The sequence below is a fragment of the Amblyomma americanum genome, chromosome 9 (assembly GCF_052857255.1).
Source record: "Amblyomma americanum isolate KBUSLIRL-KWMA chromosome 9, ASM5285725v1, whole genome shotgun sequence".
Taxonomy (NCBI): domain Eukaryota; kingdom Metazoa; phylum Arthropoda; class Arachnida; order Ixodida; family Ixodidae; genus Amblyomma; species Amblyomma americanum.
In genome coordinates this window covers 35,587,132-35,609,856 of record NC_135505.1, presented here as the reverse complement: position 1 = coordinate 35,609,856, position 22,725 = coordinate 35,587,132, and the positions used below count along the sequence as shown (strand labels likewise).

Below are 22,725 nucleotides of genomic sequence, written 5' to 3'. Positions count from 1 at the left end.
ATCAAGGCAGGATCACACTTTTTCAGCACGGGCACAACCCGCGCTTTCCTCCAGTCGGAAGGAATGTTTCCTGTTTCAAATGATTTGCGGAAAATAACAACCAGGAACTCTGTGATGGCTTCTGCATAACGGCGCAAAAAAATATTTGGTATCCCGTCAGGTCCAGCGGACGCTTTAGTTTTGAGGTTGAGTAGCATGGAGAATACGCCAGATGAAGAAACAATGTCGGGGGTCCTGTTGTGAGACATGGTACTGGGTTGAACAAATAAACCATGATGGGAAAACACACTCTGAAAATACTTATTGAATGCCTCAGAGATTTGCGATTTATCAGCAAGCTGGACACCTTGACATGAAATGCGCGTAATTGTTTTTTTTCTTTTTCGATAAAAATTTCCAGAACTTATGTGGTGAGTCACGAAAAAATTTGGCAGGCTATACTGAAAGTAATTTTGTTTAGCCTGGCGCAAAGCGCTTGTGAAGTTAGCCTGATGTATTTTAACTATATTTCGACAGGCACCCCCACGCTTCAGACGTTTGATTTTTCTTTTCAAATGTATTATTTCTCGCATGATCCAAGGAGTTTTTTTTACATGTTTTCTTTGTTTTATTAGGAATGTAGTTATCAATGCAGCACGTACAGATTTCTTTAAAGTTATTCCAGAGTTCATCAACATTAGTTCCTCGAAACATGTCAAGGTGTAAGCTGAAATAGTCTAACACACTTTCATCATTAGCTCTGGAGAAGTTTTTCACGGAAATAATTTTTGCAGGTTCACTGTCGACATTTTGTTGAATGGGACAAGTAAAAACCACCATGCAATGATCAGATAACCCAGTTTCAACTGAAACAGTAAAACGTTCTGTTGCTTGGCTGAGAAAGACGAGGTCGAGAATAGATGCAGCTTCACCGTGTATGCGCGTTGGGTGCTTAACTCCCTGTTGCAAATTATGAATAAGCATAATATCACACATGTATGAAGCATTTATGTCATTGTTTGTACTAGCGAAGGGACTATTCCAGTCAATATTTGGGAGATTAAAATCACCGACAAGATATATTTTATCACGGCGGAATTTAGACATGTGATCCGCCAGATCACATAAATATTGAGGTGGTGAATCAGGTGGTCTGTATACAGCAAAAAGCACAAACGATCTACCCCCGTACGACAGTTTTAAGGTCATACTTTCATGGTTAGCTATTTGCTGCAACGTGTGTGCCTCTGTGTTTTGATTCACCAGGACCGCAACTCCCCCTCCACGTGTTGCTCTATCACGGCGAAAAACTTGATAAGAGCGGAGGAAAACAGTTTCGTCATCAATATCATCTCTCAGCCAAGTCTCGGTTATAACTACGGCGTGTGGATTGTGAATCAACAAGATAGCCTCCAAAGCCTCCGATTTATTTACAATACTACGTGCATTTATATTAAGTAAGCGAAATTCCTTAACACGAGGTTGTGAAAGTCAGTCCTTGCTTTGATAACTGTTTTTATCATCGAGTTGAACTCTGCTGTTATCGCTGTCATCCCAGGTGTAAAGCATTTTTTCGATTCGCAGCTTGTCATTTATCAAGGTAACTTTTTTTCCTTCATTCCTTTCTGTTTTTGCGCTGTCCCACAGTAGTTTACGCTTCCTAAGTGTGTTTCGTGAATAATCGTTCTGTATTGAAATATTACTGCCTTTTAGTTTCTTGCAGTTTTTAAAGAGTTCTTGCTTTTCGTTATAGTCCTGGAAGAACACAATTACAGGGCGGTTTGTTGCCTTTTTGCCCAGCCTGTGTATTCTGCCCTCAGAACTGCAAGATACGTTAAGCTTTGCTGCAAAAACTTCAGTTAGAACCTTCTTTTTCAAGTCAGCCTGATTCCCCGGGTTCCTCTTTTACTCCAAAAACAATAAGGTTTGAGCGGCGGCTCCTGTCTTCTAAATCAGTTATTTTCGCCTGGAGTTCATATATTGTTTGTTCTAGAGTGTCAATCCTGTTTGCCTGCTTCTCAAGGCTGTAAACCTTACTCTCATATCATTCATGAGTTTTTCCATATTGCTCTGTTGCTCTCTCAAAGCAGTCACTTCAGTGGCTAGGCCCTTTTGCCCTTTAAGTAATTCTTTCAGCATTTCACTAGTATCCGGACCGGGATTAGTTTCAACGTCTCCACATAGGAGCAGTTTGCACATACAAAAAGCATTGTAGGCATTTTCAACGAACTGATGTGGGCACGGCAGGACCAGAAGACAGCGGCAATCACTTTTAACAGAACAGTAATCGGTACCAACCTGCAGAAGGCAGAAGAGAAGCTTGTGAGACCACATGCCTACGCTGGTTCCGCCGCGCCCACTGAAGACAAATTCCTGTTGACGTTCTTTTAAAGGCGATTCGTACAAGGTCATGTGGTGGTTAGGTGGCGTTCCAGGCTTGATGTCACGCGGGAATGGACAATCAAAAGGAAGAGGCTCCAAAGGTGACGGTGCAGCCAGAGAACACGTGTCGATTGCTGATCCATTTACTGCAATCGTTGATGCGGTAGAACTGGGCAAGAAAACCTGCAGAAGGCAGAAGAGAAGCTTGTGAGACCACATGCCTACGCTGGTTCCGCCGCGCCCACTGAAGACAAATTCCTGTTGACGTTCTTTTAAAGGCGATTCGGACAAGGTCACGTGGTGGCTAGGTGGCGTTCCAGGTTTGATGTCACGCGGGAATGGACAATCAAAAGGAAGAGGCTCCAAAGGTGACGGTGCAGCCAGAGAACACGTGTCGATTGCTGATCCATTTACTGCAATCGTTGATGCGGTAGAACTGGGCAAGAAAACCTGCAGAAGGCAGAAGAGAACCTTGTGAGACCACATGCCTACGCTGGTTCCGCCGCGCCCTCTACCCCTCTATGTACCATTGATACGTTGACAGCAAACATCCTGGGCCACTAAACCGGCATTCGTGTTTCATTGAACATTGAAGGCATCCTGTCCTGGCGCTGTATAGCAAGGGGGCCCTGCACACATTGAGGATTATAAGCATGCATTGTCCGTACCTTTCGCACCAAAGGTGTGGGAGGTCTTTATTTGCTGCCCTTGTTCACATACAAATGGAGGCTCATAATACATCAACGACAGCGTCAACGTTTTCAGTGCAAGGTGATTTGTATCCGCGACGCTTTATTGCTTTACTCCTGTTTAAGTCTGGCGTTAATCTTTTATTATGTGCAGAATATCCACTTTAAAGAATCGTATCTTTCTACACCACCATGACCGCTTCTGGACCGCTTGCGAATATGCCCGACGACATGCTGCAATACCGTCTCGACATCGTGGACTTTAATGGATTTCACCTAAATTACCCGGTAAGCCAAATTGACAATATTACACGAGTGCGATGTTGTCGTTGATTTCGTCCACCCTACGTGAACTGCGGTATAGAGGAAAGAAAATAAAAGGAGAAGAAAAAATTAGACGTCAGGGCTCCCAGTCGGTTGAAATAAATGGCACGGTAGAGGCCAAAGGTTGGCCTGTAAACATCTACTTCTTCCTCAGCAATAGATTGACGCTGTACCAGTGTACCTTTGAGCCACGGTCGGAGTTCTTTTGCTGTTAAGGATGTTTTAATACCTTGCGTATGCAAGTAGCAAAAGAGGAGACAGATGATGGTCTCAATGATTTTCACTTCGTGACATCCGCAGCTGCGTGATTGCGCGCGTGGCTTTGAAATGACGTAATCTTGAATAACATTTGTCGCCTGACACCCAGGTATGGCTGACCCAGGGGCTTAAGGGGTCACCTACCGAAGACATTTTTGCATATATAAATAAGGACCAGTGAAGCAGAGCTCACAAGCAGAATAACGGGGACAATTGTGTTCAAGCATCCTAATATTTCGCCTAAGAAGGGCCGCTTTTCTGAAGGCATCAGTTCACGACGGAAGTATAAAACAGACAGTTACATTTAGTGCTAAGTACTGATAGAATTTCTGTAGCACTTCGAAGCGCAACAAAAGCGGATGGCAGAAGAGAGCTAGAAACTTGGTTCTAAAATTTCTGCTTTCAACTGGAACATACTCAGTACACGTAAAGTCTTTGTGCGCGGGTCTGCGTCATGTAGAAATTGGGGGGGGGGGGGGGCAATTTTTATAGACTTCTGACAACCGGAGTTAAACATTGTGCTGGGCGATGCAAAGTTCCTACGCTTTTCTATCGGCGATGGTGGTACATGGTGGAAAAGAATAATCCGACTGGTCTTCAAAACATTGCTCTGTGCTTGTTAGCAACTTTTTTCTCATTCGTCTTAGCAGCTGATCTTAAATTCCTGATTAGCCACGGTATTTCAGGCACTGGTAGTGCTCGGTTTAAGGCATCGACGTTCTTCCTCAAAGTGGCAGAAAGCAGTCGTCTGCAGTGCGGTGGAGGCTTTATGCAGAGGGGTTAAGCTTAAGAACATGAAAGTTTTAAATATAAGTTTATTAGTTGTAAAAACATTTTTTCAGGCTAACAATCTTATCAGCTTTGTGCAGCTTAATAGAGTACAGACATGATGAGTAGCAGGGCAAATAATTTTAAATAGTTAACTGTTAAAACCTTGCACGTTTGAGCTATGTTTTCACATGACCGTGAGTATATCTATATCAGCTTTAAAATTTTTCGAAAATTCCATTCTTGCTTGTTGCTACAAAGCACAGAATTTGAGGGCACCATGCCGGTAAAACCAAAAACGACAGAGTTTGTGTCATTCACGCTGCTATGCGACGTGCCCAGATGCATGTGTCTAGCGCCCACTGCGGATGGTCTGTTTTAGTCCTTCCTGCGGCCGTGGGGGCGCTCTTGTCGCTCGAGGCGAACGGACGTGTTGGCATGAGCTCCGTGTTTCGACTTCGACATCAGCGATAATTTGTGCCATCGATCTTGAAACTTTGATGCATCGGACTGCGGAAGTGACGACAATCACGAAAGAACGGAATGGCTGGGCAAGCGAACCTTTTTTCGTATTTTCCCGAAGATCGCAGTTTTCCAACCACGGGAGAGGCTACGCATAACGAGGCATAGAGAGCCAGAGTACGCAGCGGTGGAGAAGCTGCCGCAGCTGCGTAGGCGCAGAAGTGCGCGCGAGTCCTGCAGCCAGGATATGAAAAATGTAGTTCATCGTAGACGAAGGAAATATAGAACACGAGGAACTTCAGGTGGCCGACCAATGATCCGTCAACTTTAAGGCTCGTAACATGCGCTTGGAGGAAGAGCGCCAGTAACAAGAAAAAGACAAGGAAGGCTCCAGCGAAGGAGAAGCGAAAGAAGATGGCCGCGAATTCGGCAGGAAAACAGTGCGCACTGATGCCGATAGGAGCGGAGAAAATCCTTATAAGTCCACACGGAGGCTTAACGAAGTTCATGACGCCCGGAACAATGGCACTGGGTGACGGAATCAAGCTGGCGGCGGGTATAACTCCGAAAGAGCAAGGAGACAAGGACTTTGTCTCACCAAACCTGAAGCAACAGATGATTCTGATAGCAACGAAAAGCGAAAGCCGAGGATTGAAATACGTGGGCCTTAAGAAAATGAAGATCAACGTAAAATATACGGAGATTGTGGCGTGCCCCTCAACACCCGAGAAAAGCGGCAAGGGAGTCATACACGACTTCCCGCTATTCTACACGCAACAATATACGTTAATGAGAGTAGTAAGAGATGACAACCCGGAAATCTATGGGGTCAGAAGACTAGTAAAAATATCCAAGGTTGTGACGATAATAATCGGCAAGGAAGAGGTCCCGAGATGAATCCTTTTCGGAGGTGTGCCGGTGAAATTCTGGCTATACAAGAAGAAGTACGAGGTATGCTACGCTTGCGGAAGAATGGGGCAAAGAGCGTACGTATGCCCGGATCCGGAGAACATCAAATACTGGAGGTGCGAAAGTAAAACCCACCGCAAGGCCACAAGTGCAAACCTGTATTCTATATATGTGGCAAGGAACCCATGGTAGACAACAAATGCAAATACGTCTACCGTGCGCCATGCGTCGTCAAGAAGCGGCACTTGGAGAAAGTCATGAAGACGGAACAGCAATGAAGGCAAGAACAAGGATGGAGCCAAGGCGCAGGCCACAGGAAGAGATCTGAATACAGAATCAGAGACAAATCCTTCTCAAGCCTCGGAGGGGAAGTGGAGGACACAACTCGAGGGTAACTACAAGGTGAAAAGATTGAGCCAGAGGGAGAAGAAAGTTAAGAGACAAGGGTCAACCGAGGGGTAGACGCATCTCCAGAAGCCGAACACAATTCATAGAAAAGACAGAGTCCGGGGCCAAGCTCAAGCAACCGACTAACCCGTAGGGAAGATACATGATGCCGGGAGAAAAAAATCAGCTTGGCAGAACGGTTGCAACCAGGTAAGGGGTACGGTCAGGACGAGAATATGGATAAATTCATGGGGCAAATCGAGGAAATGCAAAATATAATAGAGAAGCTAAACGAAACCTTACGTAGATTTGTAAAACTGCAGAAACCAACGCAGGCACAAACACTGACACAAACACCCAAAGCTAAAAAACAAGCAGCGGGAAAAAGAGGCAGGAGCTAGCAGCGATAAGGATGCACGACCAGCTCAACTGCCACCGTCAGAACAAAAAAGCGATGAGATGGGGTGCTCACAAGATTAATTCAGAAACTAGGCTATTAATATTGAAGACTGGCGTCACGAAGCTAGACAGTGCGATCACAAGCCTCACAGAATTTATGAAACAATCGGACGCACAACTAAACGCACATATTCAGAAGCTTAATGAAGGGATACAAATGTAACCAGAGAGAATAATTCTAATATAGGTGGAGTTGGCAGCCAACAAAGGTGGCAGCAAATGAGAGGAAGCGATATTTACGCTTCAAAATGGACTAAAGGAATAATAATAAGAATGAAATATGGCACTGGAATTGCCGAGGTTTTAGGAGAAAGAGGCCATTGCTGCAGCTTCACCTGCAACAATTAAAAAACCAACCACTCGCAATAGCGCTACAGGAAATAGGGCATCCTGCAAAATAGGCAGAATAGCACGCTTTCCATAACAACAAGGAGACAAAACGGCAGTCAAAAAGCTAGTGAAAAAAAAATGTGGCAGCTCTGGAGCACCAAATACGATCCAGAGATATAGAATACATGCTTGCGGAAGTACTAACCGGGAGCGTCACAGAGCCGAATATTTTCATACTCAACATGTACAGCTCGCCAAAGGCGAAAAAGACAAGAATCAGCGAAATGATCAGAAAGGCTAAAACATGTTCGGAGGGCAACAGCTACTAATAGTTCGAGACTTCAGTGCACACCATCAGGCATGAGGATATAGGAAACAACGCCCCAAAGGCAGGCAACTATCGGACGACATTCAAATGCAAGGCTTCATACTGAATAAAAACCCAGGCAGCCCGACGAAGACAGCCAATAGTGTCAGCAAGGATACATCTCCAGACCTCACATTTTCAAAGAACATAGAAGCTGTATAGCGATACAGGCTGGAATTTTTTTTTTATTCGTGAAGTGTGCCATGAGGCATAAGTTGAAAAAGGAAAGGGGGGAATGCACGGGATTGAAAGTTAAAAGAAGGAGTGAAGAACCGTTGCGCTGAGGTAGTCGCAGAGGTTGTTAATGAAACGGTTGTCCATTGTCCACTTCACGAAGTCACTTTCGCGGTTCCACCGCAGACCCACCTCCCTGAGGAGCCGTTTCCTGATATCAGCCGTCGCTGGGCACGTCCACAACAAGTGCCGCACATCACATATGTCCGGTGCAGCGCTACAGTGAGGGCACCTGTCAGGTAGTGGCATATCTTTGGCACGCCACCGATGACGGACAGATGGTGTCAGAGCCGCCCCTGCCCGAATCCGGCGCACGGATACCTCCTCCTGCCGAGTAAGACTACGGGGGAGAGGGTGCGAACACGGAGGATTTAGAGCGCGTGTTCGCTGGCGCAGAACTTCGGAATCGGAAACGTGGGACAGGAACGGATCTGGGGGAAGAGGGGAAGGTGGCGGATCGTCTAATGTATGAAGATGAGTCATAGCATCCGCTTGAATGTTATGTGGATCCTGGGCATGGCCGCGAATCCAGTGTATGCGCACAGGACATGGATACTTTGCGCAGAGCACATGAATAGATTGTGAAATCTGGAACGTTCGTCGAACAGCCTTAAGCTGTTTAAGGGCGGCGCGGGAGTCGGTGTAAATGTGAACTGTATTGAATGTTGGAACGAGCGGAAGGGAAGCAATGGCATTGTAAATGGCTTGAAGTTCCAATGCCAGGGGAGTGCACGTATCCGCAGTATACGTCGCGCGAGAGTTGAGATGCGGATGAGATGGACTATACACAGCAGTAACTCCCCTCTCTGCAGAATGAGATGCATCCGTGTATAATATGCACCCTTCAGGCAGATACGCTGCTGATACCGACGGGGAAACAGTGGGGCGATTGTCAGTGAGCTGGCAATAGGACCACGGTGGAAGCGTCTTTAAACGATGAAGTTTGAGAGTGTTTTCGAGCTCTATTTGCCACCCGTTGGTCGATGATTTCACTGAGTGTATTAAGTTGGGCGAACTCCTGTAGCACAGGTATGGGTGTTAAACGAGGCAGATATGTTATGACGCACATAGCCTCACGATTGATAGCTTCAAGGGAGTCCCACTGTCTACGGGTGAGACGTTGAAATTGAGTCTGATATACTATCCGTGGCTGAAGGATAGAGCGCACAAGCTGGCGGGCCGTATGAGCACGTGCGCCACCAGAGCGCATAGCTAGCTATGCGACGAATCAGACCTAGAGTAGCGTGAACCGATTTACGGGTGGCTGTCAGCCACGGGGTGCCAGTCCCAGATGTATGGAGGAGAAGACCAAGAATACGAACAGTTTCTACCTGAGGAATCAGAGAATTATGTACCGTAAAATCTAAAGGGGGAGCTTTCCGTAAGGCGGCTTTATTTCCAATTCGAATGAAACATTATTTAGTAAGAGAGAGTGTTGGACCCAGAGGTGGGAGGCGAGATGTCAATACATCCAGAGCGTGTTGAAGGACCGACTGATGAATAGACGCATCTGGATGACAGCACGACAAGGTTATATCATCGGCATACGCAAGCACGCGGATAGAAGGGATGGTCTCTAGGGCTCGAACAAGAGGAATTAAAGCCACATTAAATAATGTGGAGGCGAGAACGGAGCCCTGCGGCACTCCTCTATTGGAAGTGAAATTACCAAAGGGCTTTCCGTGGACACGCACGCTGAAGGTTCGATTTGCTAAAAAGGCGTGAATGGAGAGGAGGAACCGGTGAGGGAGACCAAGAGTTTGAAGAGAGGCAAGAATGGCAGAGTGAAGGATGTTATCATATGCCTTTGTTATGTCTGTAGCGATTACGGTTCGTACAAGGTGACTCTGTGGAGAGTGGTCAAGCACGTCAGCAGCCAAAGTAGTAAGGCCGTCCTCCGTTCCAATTTGTGGGCGGAAACCAATTTGGGAATATGGGTAACAATCATGGGATTCCAGCCACCATGATAAGCGTGCGGCTAGAATGTTTTCTTAAAGCTTGCGGATGGTAGGGGTAAGGGAAATTGGACGAATAGCCGAGAGAGATACTGGAGGCTGACCTGACTTGGGTATTGGAACCACAATAGAATGCTTCCAGTCTCCCGGCATGACGCCAGAAAGCCACACTTCGTTAAAAGTATCAAGTAGGGTTTCCAAAGCCCTCCCTTCCAAGCTACGGAATAAGGAGTTAGGTATGCCGTCGTGCGCGGGAGTAGTAGTAGTTTTTAAACGGTCAATGGAGGCCAGAAGCTCTGCCATGGTGAGGTCAGAAGTAATCCCATCAGAGGGCTCTGTTACCGATAAGTCAGGTGGAGACGTAGCGGTGCAGTCATGGTTTGGAAAAAATTGACGGGCCGCTTGTTGTGCAAATGTGTCCTCATCCACATTTAGCGCGAGGCGAATGCTCTCTGTGTAATCTGCAACCTGAGAAGGGCGCTCCATGGCGTGAAACAGTCTCCAAAGATGTCGATTGCCCTGCGTAGAGGACAGGCGGGCACACCATGCAGCCCAGCGTTGCCTGCCTAGCCGCTTTGCATAGCGCCGCGCCCGTGTGGTAGCGCGGTGAAGAGTAGGAAGAGCCGAAGGGTCATCGGGGTGACGAGTCGCGTAAAGATCCGCCTGGCGACGAAGAGCCCACAGATTCAAGAGATGTATGTCCGGGTTTGGGTCGTCTTCATTTACAGTAGTGGTAATAGTGTGAGTAGCGAGAACAGCAGATAGAGTAGACAATGCTGAAGAGGGGTTGAATGTAGATAAATGATTGTATGCGCGTACAGAGTCCCATGATGTTATTCGTACAGTGCGGCGTATTTTCCGTAGACGCGTAGGCGTGAGGGAGATAAAAATAGGGCTGTGATCGCTACCCCAAGTATCAGAATCAACAGCCCAACGAGGGTTACCGGGGCCTAACCACCAAGTCAAATCAGGTGAATACGGGCCACCTCGTGGGCGGGTAGAAGTATTCGGGTGGTTTAAAAGTTGAAAGAAATGATCCGAAAAGCTCCCTTGGATGTGTGAACCACTTGAGGAATCCGATGGGTAACACCACGCAGTGTGTGCGCCGTTGAAGTCACCGCCAACTAGAATAGGGATACCCGAGTTGGTAGAACGTAGAAAACGAACCCATCCCAGATTGGTAGATGCGGAGCCAGGACGACTATAAAAAGAAAGTAGAATTAAACTGAGGCAGCGACCGCTTTCGATCATAATCATTAATATTTATTTATTTATATATTTTTTTATTTAGAAATACTGCCAATCCCAATCGGTATCATCACAGGAAGGCCAAAAATAGCATTCAACAAAGCAGGTACATAAAACACAGCGTTGCAACTATACGCGAAGAGACGCTGTTAGGTTTAATAGCAATAATAATAATCGGTGAGAGACAACATGGGAGCAAAAATACAAGAGAAAAGAAACAAGAACAACATAATTGCATTACACATTAGAAAGAATAATTTTCATTAAATCAAATATAGCACTGGAGGTGACGAAATGGTGTTTATAATGCACATTGTAAAGCTAGTAGGTGCGCTTCATATGTCTCTAAAAATTTTCCTAAAGATGAGATGGTTATATTTGATGGTAGGTCATTCCATTCTCGAATGGCTGAGGGAAAAAACGAATGTTTAAAACAGTCTGTGTTGAATCGATATTCTTCCAATGTTTGTGAGTGCTTATGTCTCGTTTTTCTTGTTTCTGATTTTGATATATACCTTGTATAATCTATGTTCACCATGCTGTGAATAAGTTGATAAAGTAGTTTCTGTCGTGCAAGCCTGGCGCGGTTTTGCAACGTAAGTATTTTAGCGTTGTTTATGAGTTCTGTGGGTGATTCAGTTTGTCTGTATTTGTTGTAGATAAATCTTACAGCTTTCCTTTGAACTTCCTCTAGATTCTTTATAGTTTATCTGTAAACGGAAACCAGGCTATATTCGCATATTCGAGTACAGGTCTCACAAAAGTATTGTAGGAAAGTAATTTAATGTCTGACGGCGCGTCTCGGAGGCGCCTCTCGAAAAAGAAAAATCGTTTCAGTGCAGATGACGCAATGAAGTTCACGTGCAAGTTCCATTTCAGATCAGATGATAAAATTAAACCAAGGTATTTATGCTTTGCAACTGTGGGAAGCGGGATATTGTTCAGTGTGTATGAAAATTCTGATACGTTATGTTTCCTGGTAATTCGCAAGTTGGCTGATTTTTCGATATTAATACTCATTTGCCATTTAGCGTACCAATCAGATACAGACCGTAGTGCATTGTTAAGTGTTATGTGGTCATCTGGAGAGTTAATTTCGTGGTTCAGTATGCAATCTTCAGCAAAAAGCCTCATTCGAATAGGAATGATAGCAGGTAAATCATTGATGAAGATAATAAATAAAATGGGTGAGAGAACACTGCCCTGGGGCACACCGGGCGTAACTTCAGTTATGTTAGACTTTTCACGGTTACCTTCTACAATTTGTGATCGATTAGGTAAGTAGTTTCTAATCCAGTTAATGATTGGTCCTTCGCCAAGTGTAGATTCCAACTTTACAATTAGTTTTTTATGGGATACACGATCGAATGCTTTAGAAAAGTCTAGTAAAATGAAGTCAATTTGTTTTTGATGGTCGATGCTTAGTGAAACGTCATGTATAAGTTCGACGAGCTGCGTGACGGTAGATAGTTTTTTGCGAAATCCGTGCTGAAACGGCGATATAATTTGATTACATTCAGGGAAGGATGTTATATGATTCAATATTATGTGTTCCAGTAGTTTGCAAGCGGTTCTAGTAAGTGAAATGGGCCTAAAGTTACAGACTTGATCTTCATCTCCAGATTTGTGGATAGGAATTATTTTGGCCAATTTCCAGTCGGCTGGAAGGGAAGATGAAGATAACGATTTATTGAAAATAAGGGATGAGTATTTCGCCATCCATTCTGCATATCTTGTTAGAAATGCATTGGGTATATTGTCGGGTTCAGATCCCTTTTTCGAATCTAATTTAAGCAAGAGGTTGAGTACACCAGCCTCATCAACTGTAAGGGGATAGGGCACGTGTTGGGAGCTGTTAAGTGTGGTAGGTTTTCGTCATCAGTAGTGAAGATCGACTGAAAGTGTTTATTCAGTGTGTTTTCCCTGGATTTGCTTTCTTCAGGACTCATCACCTTAGTATCTTGTCTTTTAGGGTTTAAATATTGCCAATATTTACGCGGAGAATCTTTCAGGAAGCTACATAATTTGCAAGAAAAAAAGTTCGCTTTGGCGACTTCTATTTTTGATTTCATATTACTGATTGCACCTGAGAGAATAGAACTTCCTTTGGCACTGGGTTTTGTCTTTAAAGATTTTCTCAACCTTTTGACTTTTCGCTTGGCATGAATGATGTCGCGATTTATCCACGGGCTGTGTTTATTCGTTTTCTTAGTTTTAACTGGTACGTAGTTAGTTATGCAAAATCTATAATTCGTTTGCATCTTTGCCACAGTGTTTCAGTGTCAGTGCTACTGTCTAGTGCAAGCTGTTCAAAAGAAGAGAATTCGTAAGATAGGTGGTCGAGTATGCTGTTGTCGTCTGCACTGTAAAAATCCGGAAATGATAGGAATGATTTTGAGGGCGTTGGCAGGTCATGAATGGCGATATTGCAGAGCGTTATTTTGTGATCTGACATACCATCTAGAAGCTGCAGCTTTGCTTTGTCTGTAGAAAAGTGATCACTAAGAAAACTAGATCTGGTATGTTTGAACTGCTACCTTGTACACGCGTTGGGGAGGGTTACCTCGCAATCTTTAATATTGCTTGATAACCATGTTTCCGTGATTGCTATGAAGTCTGGGCTGACGGAAAGGAGGAATGATTCAAGCTCGGTTGTTTTGTTGACTAAGCTACAAACGTTCATGTCTGCAAATGTTATTTCGGACGCTGATTTGGGGAGGAGGAGAGATTTTTCGGCTGCGTTGGCCGTGAACGAAAAATCTCTCCTCCTCCCCAAATCAGCGTCCGAAATAACATTTGCAGACATGAACGTTTGTAGCCGGCAGTGCTGCAACACACTGTCGCGTTCCACTTTTAAAGGCGAAGCTTGAGCGTCCTCCAATTTTCATATCTCTTCACTTACGGTTGACCCACCGCGGTGGCTCAGTGCTTAGGGCGCTCGGTTACTGATCCGGATTTCCCGGGTTCGAACCAGACCGCGGCTGCTGCCTTTTTATGGAGGCAAAACAGGCAAGAGCCCGTGTGTTGTGCGATGTCAGCGCATGTTAAAGATCCCCAGGTGGTCGAAATTATTCCAGAGCCCTCCACTACGGCACCTCTCTCTTCCTTTCTTGTTTCACTCTCTCCATTATTCCTTCCCTTACGGCGCGGTTCAGGCTACCAATGATATATGAGACAGATACGGCGGCCTTTCCATGATGGTTGGTAACAGCTTTATTTAAAAGTCCTGCAGAGCTTTCGCCGATGGGGCCTTAGGTCTACCACGTGGGGACGTCGAGGTGTTGCCTCGCCGTCGCCTCGCGGGCCTGCTGGACGGCCCAGAGTTGGTCACCGAGGCAGGGGCTGCGCAAGGCAGCGGCCCACCGCGGTGGGAGGATTCCGGAGTTAGCACCGTCAGGGTTTTTGCTACAGTCCCAGAGGATGTGGGGTAAAGTTGATATAGCATGTGGCAGACCTTGCATATATATATCGGGTATGTTCCGGGGTAAAGTCTGTGGTATTGTGCCGGGTTGGGGTACGTGAGCGTCTGCAGGTGTCTGAGGGCCACCGCGTGCGCCCTGTCCAGCTTGCCGTTGGGTGGAGGGAAGGTTCGGCTGGCCAGGCAGATGGCCTTGGTAATTTTGTTGTAGCTGGTCAAACAGTCTTTGGTGCTGTCCCATGGACTACGGTCGCCGGCGCTGTTCGCGAGCTCGCGCGCCTTGGCGTGTGCCATCTCGTTTCGGTTGCGATGTGTGCGGTACTTCTCCCATGTGCGCCGGGAACCACTTGATTATGGCCTTAAAAGGTTCCTCCCTTGGACTTTTCGATTGCTCAGAATTCGGGCCACTGTCAGAGATCCATCCTTCGGCGAAGTTTTTGACCGTTTGTCGCGAGTCGCAGAGAACTGTGGTGCACGTCGGATCCGTGAGGGCGAGGGCCACCGTTGCTTCCTCCGCTTCTTCTGCGCGCTCGCACGCTACACTTGCCGTTATGCGCGTTTCGCCACTCGAATCGACGACCGTAACCGCGAATCGAGAGCGTTCTGCGTATTCCGCGGCGTCAACGAACCTTGTCCCCGTTTCGTCTCCGTGGCTGTGTAGGAGACCTCTGGCCCTGGCCACTCTTCCCCGGTTGTGTTCTGGGTGGACGTCCGTGGAATCGGGTCGACTCTTAGTTTGTCTGATCGCGTCCGGAACGGCGACTTGCTGGCCTTGTTGCGCTTGGTAACGGGTGCCGACACTTTCCATGATCTGGCGTCCTGCTTTCGTGCCCGCTAATCTTTCTAGTTGTGAAGTGCGCTGCGCCTCGGCGATTTCGGTAAGCGTGTTGTGAAGCCCGAGCTGGAGCAAGCATTGCGTTCTGGTGGACTCGGGTAGACCCAGTGCTATCTTGTACACCCTGCGGATGAGGACGTTGATCTTGGCTTCTGCCTTGTACCAGTTGTGGAATGCCGCGACGTACGCATTATGGCTCACGACGAAAGAGTGTATGAGTCGTGTGAGACTCGCCTCCCTCATTCCGTTTCTTCTGCTGATGACTCCCTTGTGTATTCGCATGGCGTTAGCCGTCTGGTGCTGTAATTTAGTGATCGTTTCACCGTTGACGCCATTGGCTTTGATTATCATGCCAAGGACCCTAATTCTGTGCACTATCGGGATGGTTGCTCCGTTGCTCGTGGGTAGTCTGATCTCTTCGTATTCTCGTCTGGTCGTTGCCTTTTCCCCAAAACCAATTATTATTATTATATTATTATTATTATTATTATTATTATTATTATTAATAATAATAATAATAATGTTCCTTTGCGGCGCGGTTCAGGTGTCCGCCTATATGTGACAGATACTGCGCCATTTCCTTTCCCCAAAACTCAACCAACCAAATCTAGAAGATTGAAAATTGGCTTTAAGGAAAAGAAGTGACGCAGTAACTGTCGTCGGCGGCATCGACTGTGAGGTTGCCGCTGCTGCGGCACTTCCGCCACGTCGTTAGTGCGAGGAAAACCTTGCGCAAGCTTTCCTCTTTTCGCGGATGCCACAAGGAGCGCATTGAGTTATTGTGGAGTCATTGTTGGCCCTTGAGGAAGCGGAGACGAAAGTTGCTATTGCGCACGGGGGCTTACCGGTTGCAGTGGATCAGTGGTTAAGGCGCTCGTCTACTGAGCCGGAGTACCCGGGTTCGAACCCAACTGCGGTGGCCGCGTTTCGATAAAGCCCCCGTGAAAAATAAAAAAAAATGTCTTTGAGGAAAGGAAATGGCGCAGTGGCTGTCTCGCATGTCTCCGTGGACGCCCGAGCCGCGCTGTGCGGGAGGGAATAAAGGCGGGAGTGCAAGAAGAGAGAGGTGCGTATTGGAGGTCTCTGCAACGATTTCGACCTCCAGGGAATCTTTGACGTGCACTGACATCACACAGTAGAGGGGCATTTTTTTGCACTTAGGCCTCTAAGAGCACTGGGGATGGACGCGGGCGCTGTGGTGTTTCAGTCTTAGGGCGGAGTTTAAAAATATACAAAGCTTCTTTTTCTGATGGAGAATGACAGCAAGTGTGAAAGATTTTTCGTCGGCACTTTTTCTCTCTCTCCCTGCCATCTATACTCCTTGAGCACGGTTGCCTTCCATGGCCATTTCTATTCAGTGTTTCATGTCAGGTTTATTTCCCAGTTTGCTACATGCACTGCTTGTTTGCCGGTTGCTTGATCTCCTGCTTGCTATGTTGCTCTCATTTTCTTATGCATTTTCTTATGTTTGCATTCTTACTCATACCTGGACGCATTTCTTATTGTGTAGATAGTTCGTACATATTACTCCTCCCCCTATCCTCTCTTCCTGTCTCCTCACCTCTTTCATTCAATTTCTCCATTCTGCCAGCTATCCTTTATTTCCGCTGCCCCAGCTCAGGTGCTTCAGTATCGATGGCAGATGCCGGGGCCAGCAAAAATCTTTTCCTTCCTTTTTACTATTATTTTTAATAAAACCACTACCACCACCACCACGCTGATTTGGGTGGCGAAAACGTAGCAAGCGAGTTTCGGCTCGGTCGTTTTTTCCTTTCTAGTCTGAGCACCTGGCTCAGACGAAGCATTGCTGTCTATCTCATTCCTTTGGTTAGCAGCCTGAGGGTATGATCGTATCAAAGCAATATTGTCTGTCTCATCGTCCCATCGGTGCAGATCATTGTTGACGCGTAGCTTATCAAAAACAAGAGACAGTTTCTGTCCTGAATTCTTTTTTTCCTTACCAACTTTCCAGAGCTTCCTTCTGATATCACGTACTCGAGCTGAAAAATCTTCACCAATCGAGTAATCAGTAATCAGAGTAAGCAGGGCCGAAAGCACGGAAGAGCAGGGAACGCAAAATCACCGAGTATGACAAGTTTGGCACTGAAGAAATGAGGCAGAAATTCTGCCCACAAATAACATTGACGAATGGCGTAACAGGCTTAAAAGAGAAGTCCAGAAGCGCACCAAAATTGTAAAGGAAATGGGAGGATGTTCCGGAGGTGGTTGACAGCCGGCTATTACACATCTGGGAAGCCAAGCAAGGTCCCGAAAAACACTCAAGAAAAAAAATGGAACCGCTGTCTTAGAAGGAGGGCAGCGATGCTACAAAAGAAATAGAAAAACACGCACAAAAACTATGCCAGCGAAACCAGCCCGACATATGCAGTGAAATGGAAAACGAAATGGGTATGGCTAAGACTTGGAGCGTGATACGACACCTACTAGACCAAGGAAGAACTGAAACGCAAAAATCTATTAAGTTGATAAAGGCTAGACATCATGGAGCCAGCGAGGCGGACTTCAATAAAAAGCTCAAAGACAAATATATGAGAGGAATACGAAAAGAAAAATTCGAAAAATTGGAGACGGCACTTAAGCTCCGCTTTAAGGGTATGACGAGATAGCATACTGCGGTAGGCTTTCCATTGTGAGCAGTTTAACGCCTTTGAACGCATTTTTCATTTTTTCAATTGCTGTAGTTATGGAAGTGATAAATTACAAACTATAATTTTTATAATTCGCATCATCAAGAATTGTCTCTACATTTTGAGCATTTTTACACCTTTGAATCTCTTTTTTCGAGTTTTTCATTCCTTACTTTCTTTTAGCAATCAATTAATTATAATTCATTCATTACATCGTCTTCACCTATCACACACCCACCGATCATTATTTACTAGAGCCAGAAATTACCATGATACGATTATTTAAGGAGCTCCCGATAATAGGACGCCGGTTCCAATCTCCACCACGAGCTAGGCGTTAACTAGTATGTTTATGCTGCACGAAACGGTGAATCATGTGACGCCATCCGGGACATTCTGCGGAAAACGGTTGGCATGATGTCGTTTCTTTACGCAGCCCTCCATTATTTCCGACATTTGATGCCGACTACGCCGATAGCTTTTAGACCCAACGAGCTGAATACGCTGCCGCGTAAAACTACAAAGGACCCCCAAATCAGCGACTAGATGATCCCATAACAGTAGCAGAAGTGGTGGCAGAAATCCGCAGGCTACAGACGAAATCGGCGCGCGGGCTGGGTGGGATAACGAACAAAATGCTTATAAACTTGTACAAGGACTCGATAGTGGAGTTAAACCATTTCGCACAGGGATGCTGCAAAACAGAGAATCCCAGAACACTCGAAACTCAACGAGAGAGTGCTGATATCGAAACTCGGAAAACCTACGATGGTTGATAATTTCAAACCATTTTCTCACTCATATCATGGGAGGGTATGCTATTCGAACACGTTATTCAGACAAGGATGAAGAGAGACATGGAGGAGAATGAGATATGGCCTCGAGAAATCATGGGGTTCAGGCCACATCTTAGTACGCAAGGCATCATACTAAGAATACACCGTGACATAGTAAATTCAAGATCCAAAGATGATAAAGTTATCTTAGGAGTGGACCTGAAGACGGCCTCCGACTGTTTAAACATGAGGCTGTTCTCCAGGGTCTGACGTAGATAAACGTTTAGGAAAGAATGTATGAATAGATAAGAAACTTTCTAAGGGGAAGAAAAGCGAAAATCTTAGCAAAAGTCAAGAATTTCAGTTATTCGAAGTCGAAAGCAGCGGCACACCACTGGGAGCAGTGCTATCTCTCATACACTCATCAACATAGCCATGCACGGACTCCCAAAGCTAAGGCAAATAGAAGACCTAAACTTTAGCCTATAAGCGGATGACAAAAATTTAGACAAACAACGGTAGCAATGCCGAAATCGACCAGAAGCTGCAAGTGGTGGCAAGCAATCCCGTAGAATATGCAAGGGAGATGGGGATGAAATGTTCTTCGCAGAGGTCGGTGTTGTTTATACACAATCCGACACACATGAGGCAAGAAGAACAGGTGGATTTAAACATAACAGTGGAATGACAACTAGTTCCGAAAGTAGAACATATGAAAGGGGTAGAAATGGTCCTCCAAACAAATGAGTACAAAGAAGAAACGCTAAAGCAGATGGAACGACAAACATTATGAGGACAATGACCAACAAAATGCAGACCTTAAGGAATGAAGGCTATTAAGACTAGAATATGCTTTCCTGATAAGCAAGATCGGCTATTCCACGCCACAACTTAGAGCTGAAGAAAGTAGAAAAGGATAATATCGATAGCATGATCATAAAATTCATTGAAAGCGCACTACACTTCCCAGCAAGTATCTCCGCGTACAGGCTTATGTTGTTGGGAGTACAGCTAGAGAAAATAATGGAGACAGCGTTAGCTACGCAAGAAGGAAGGCTAGAGAACACTAAGGGTGGAAGGAACATACTCAAATAGGAATACAACCGAAGGAATACTAGGACAAGGTAGTGAAAAAGAAAGCGGAGGACCGGAAACGGATCCATAACCCCACAATATCAAACATGAACCCAGAATATAAGGAAAGACGAGAGAAAAGGGCAGAAAGGCTGACGTGGAGATTCGGAGCCGAAAATCTAGAGAGAATTTGATATGTAGACTCCACATACTACGGCAAAGGAAAAAATTAAAGTATGTTCCTTGTGAATGGTGACAGCAATCCATAAATAAAAGATCGATACAGACAGAGGCTGCAATAGCACTGTCCCTTGCTCACATTAATGCAACATACAAAGATCAAGAGCGCAATCCGGAGCAGCACCGCAGGAATCAAAGCAACGACCTCGGGTAGAATCTAGATCAAAAGCCCATAGAAACAGAATTCGCCCTTTTATGGACGCCAGCTCATGCAGGCGTGCCCAGATACGAGGTGGCACACAGACTAGCCCTAGAACTCACACACCGAGCAGGCAGTGTCACCAGAGCAAAACAAACAAGAGGATCTGGCAAACTATAGTAAATAACAAAGCACTATATACTAAGCCGGGTGGTCCTACCACCCCCAGACCCCACCTGGGTATAGAAGAAGCAATGATGTGGAGAAAGCTCTAGACAAACACATACCCAAACCCAGGTCTGGTCAGCCATATATCACCGGAAACACGACCGCACAGATGCTCATCATGCACTGAAAGTGTACCACTAGATCACATAACATATTAATGTGAGAAGTCAGCAGGCAGTACTAAAACATAAGAACAAAAGACGCCTGCGAGACACTTTTGCAAAGCATGGACCCAAAAGCCCAAGGATAAATTGTTGGACTGGCCGAAGATGCCGCTGGGATCCAAGAACCAGCCGCCTGCAACTAAGGCGACTGTGCCAACCTTCAAGGTCTCAGCCCCGATGCGCGGGGTAGTCGTGGTGGACAAATAAAACCTATCTCTCTCTCTTCTGCAGCCATAGCATGTTATACACGGTAGCGGTGACGAGAACGGCGCTTGCGAAAATTTAATGTCTCACATGAATGATACTTGTGGTTGATGATAAACCTGTGAATAAATTAGGAGCCCAAATTTAAAAGTAAAACCTTCACCACCACTGTAACTTAACCAACCTGCTGATTAATCTTGTTAGCTGCATTCTAAGCACACTACTACTAAGAATGTGAAGGCGAAACATGTGATCCTGTAAGCAGAAAAACTACATTTAAAAATTTAAAATTTAAAAATAAAGCGTATGTAGCCGAACGCAACTATAAGAGAAATTTTTTGTGCACAGGCAAATGTCAGTTACACAAACCATTAACTCTGCTCCAACTTTCATTTGTAAAATGTGAATTCATCATCATCATCATCATCATCGGAATGTCTACACTCACTGCAGGGCAAATGCCCCTTCCATGTCTCTCGAAAAATCCCTGCCCTTTGCCAGCTGCGCCCAAGCTATGCCAGCAAACTTCTTAATCTCATCCACCCACACAATCTTCTGCCGCCCCCTACTGCGCTTGCCTTCTCTTGGAGTCCACTCCGTTGCCCTTATGGACCAGCCGCAATCTTGCCTTCGCATTACATGACCTGCCCAGGCCCATTTCTTCCTTTTGATTTCGACTAGGATGTCATTCACCCGACTTTGTTCCATCGCCCACTCTGTCCGCTTTTAGTCTCGCAACATCACACCTATAAATTTTCTTTCCTGCTCCTGCTTTGTCCTTAAGCTGAACCCTTTTCGTTAGCCTACACGTTTCTGCCCTGTAGATGAGTACTGGTATAATACAGCTGTTGTACACTTTTCTCTTGAAGGTTATTGGTAAACTTCCATTCATGATCTGAGAGAACCTGCCATATGCGCTCCACCCCATTCTTATCCTTCTAGTTATTTCCCTTTCATAATCTGGATCAGCTGTCATTACCTGCCCTAAGTAGATGTATTGCTTTACCCCTTCCAGGACCTCGCTACCGATTGCAAACAGCTGTTCTCTTGCTAGAGTGTTGAATATTACTTCGGTTGTCTGCATGTTAATTTAGGACCTATCGTTCTGCTCTTCCTGTCTAACTCATTGATCATGGTTCGCAGCTCACCTCCTGAGTCACTCAGCAAGGCAATCTCAGCAGCGAATCGGAGATCATTTAGGTATTCTTCATTAGGTCTTATCCCCAATTGTTCCCAATTTATCCTCGGAAAACCACCTGTAAGCAGGCGATTAATGGCAATGGCAGGATCGTGCCTCCTTTCCTGACGCCCTTCTTTATTGGAATTTTATTGCTGACTTTATGGAGGACTCTGGTAGCCGTGCAGTTGTTATATATAACTGCCAGTATTTTGACATAAGGATCTTCTACACCCTGATTCCGCGATGCCTGTATGGCTGCTGAGGTCTCCACTGAGTAAAATTTCTTCTCGTAATCAATGAAGGTTATATATAGGGGTTAGTTATAATGTGCGCATTTCTCTAACATCTGATTGATAGTATGAATATGATTTATAGTGTAATGTTAATGTGAATTGTTGTCCGCCTTTGATGACGCAGGTTCTGTGCAGGCGTTTGGTTCCAGCCACATAACACACACACACTAAACGTTAACGCACCTGATTAGCGAAAGACAATGTACGAGTTGCAATAAAAGCACCTGTGATACGTACACCTCTCTTGTCACACCTGTTATAGGCAAGCGCATTGAAAGGAGCTGAATATTTCTTACTTAGTAATTCGTTCAGTGGAAGTGGCAGAAGCAGCCATCAAGAAGAAATGGCCTTGAGCAAAACATAATGCGAAACCATGAAAACGTATGGTCGCTAAGGATGACGGACTGATTTCCAACAAAAGGCAAACATAACAGGAGGGAAGGGGGCACGAGAACAAGACCTCTGCGGGGATAACTTTGCCGCGGCTAGCATTGGCGAAAGCTAATTAGAGGAGTATTGAGAGATCTTAGTCCTGTAGCGGGCATAGTCAGGCTGATGAGAGTTGCAAAACCCGCTTCATGACGCTTAGAACTTTAGTGGTGTGATTGCAGTTATAAACTTCTGTGGGCCAACATCAGCTCTTTACCATCACGGCATAGCAAGAATTAGCTGTTATTTCCAACGAGCGCCGGAGACGTGCTCAATATCTTGTTCTCATTCCAGGTTCAAAGAAGAATCTTTGTGCCTGGTAGCGTGGGCCGCCTGAGTGCCGTCG

The 22,725-nt window shown here is 45.6% G+C and overlaps 1 protein-coding gene across 1 annotated transcript in view; it reads left to right on the top strand.

Moving 5' to 3' along the window:
- The window catches only part of LOC144103290 (uncharacterized), a 175,775-nt gene that overhangs the window by 20,642 nt on the left and 132,408 nt on the right, over positions 1–22,725 (top strand). The window contains exon 2 of the mRNA XM_077636051.1: positions 3,205–3,338. Coding sequence (XP_077492177.1) covers positions 3,243–3,338 — 96 coding nt within the window. The 5' untranslated portion in view covers positions 3,205–3,242. The remainder of the gene's footprint in view (positions 1–3,204; positions 3,339–22,725) is intronic.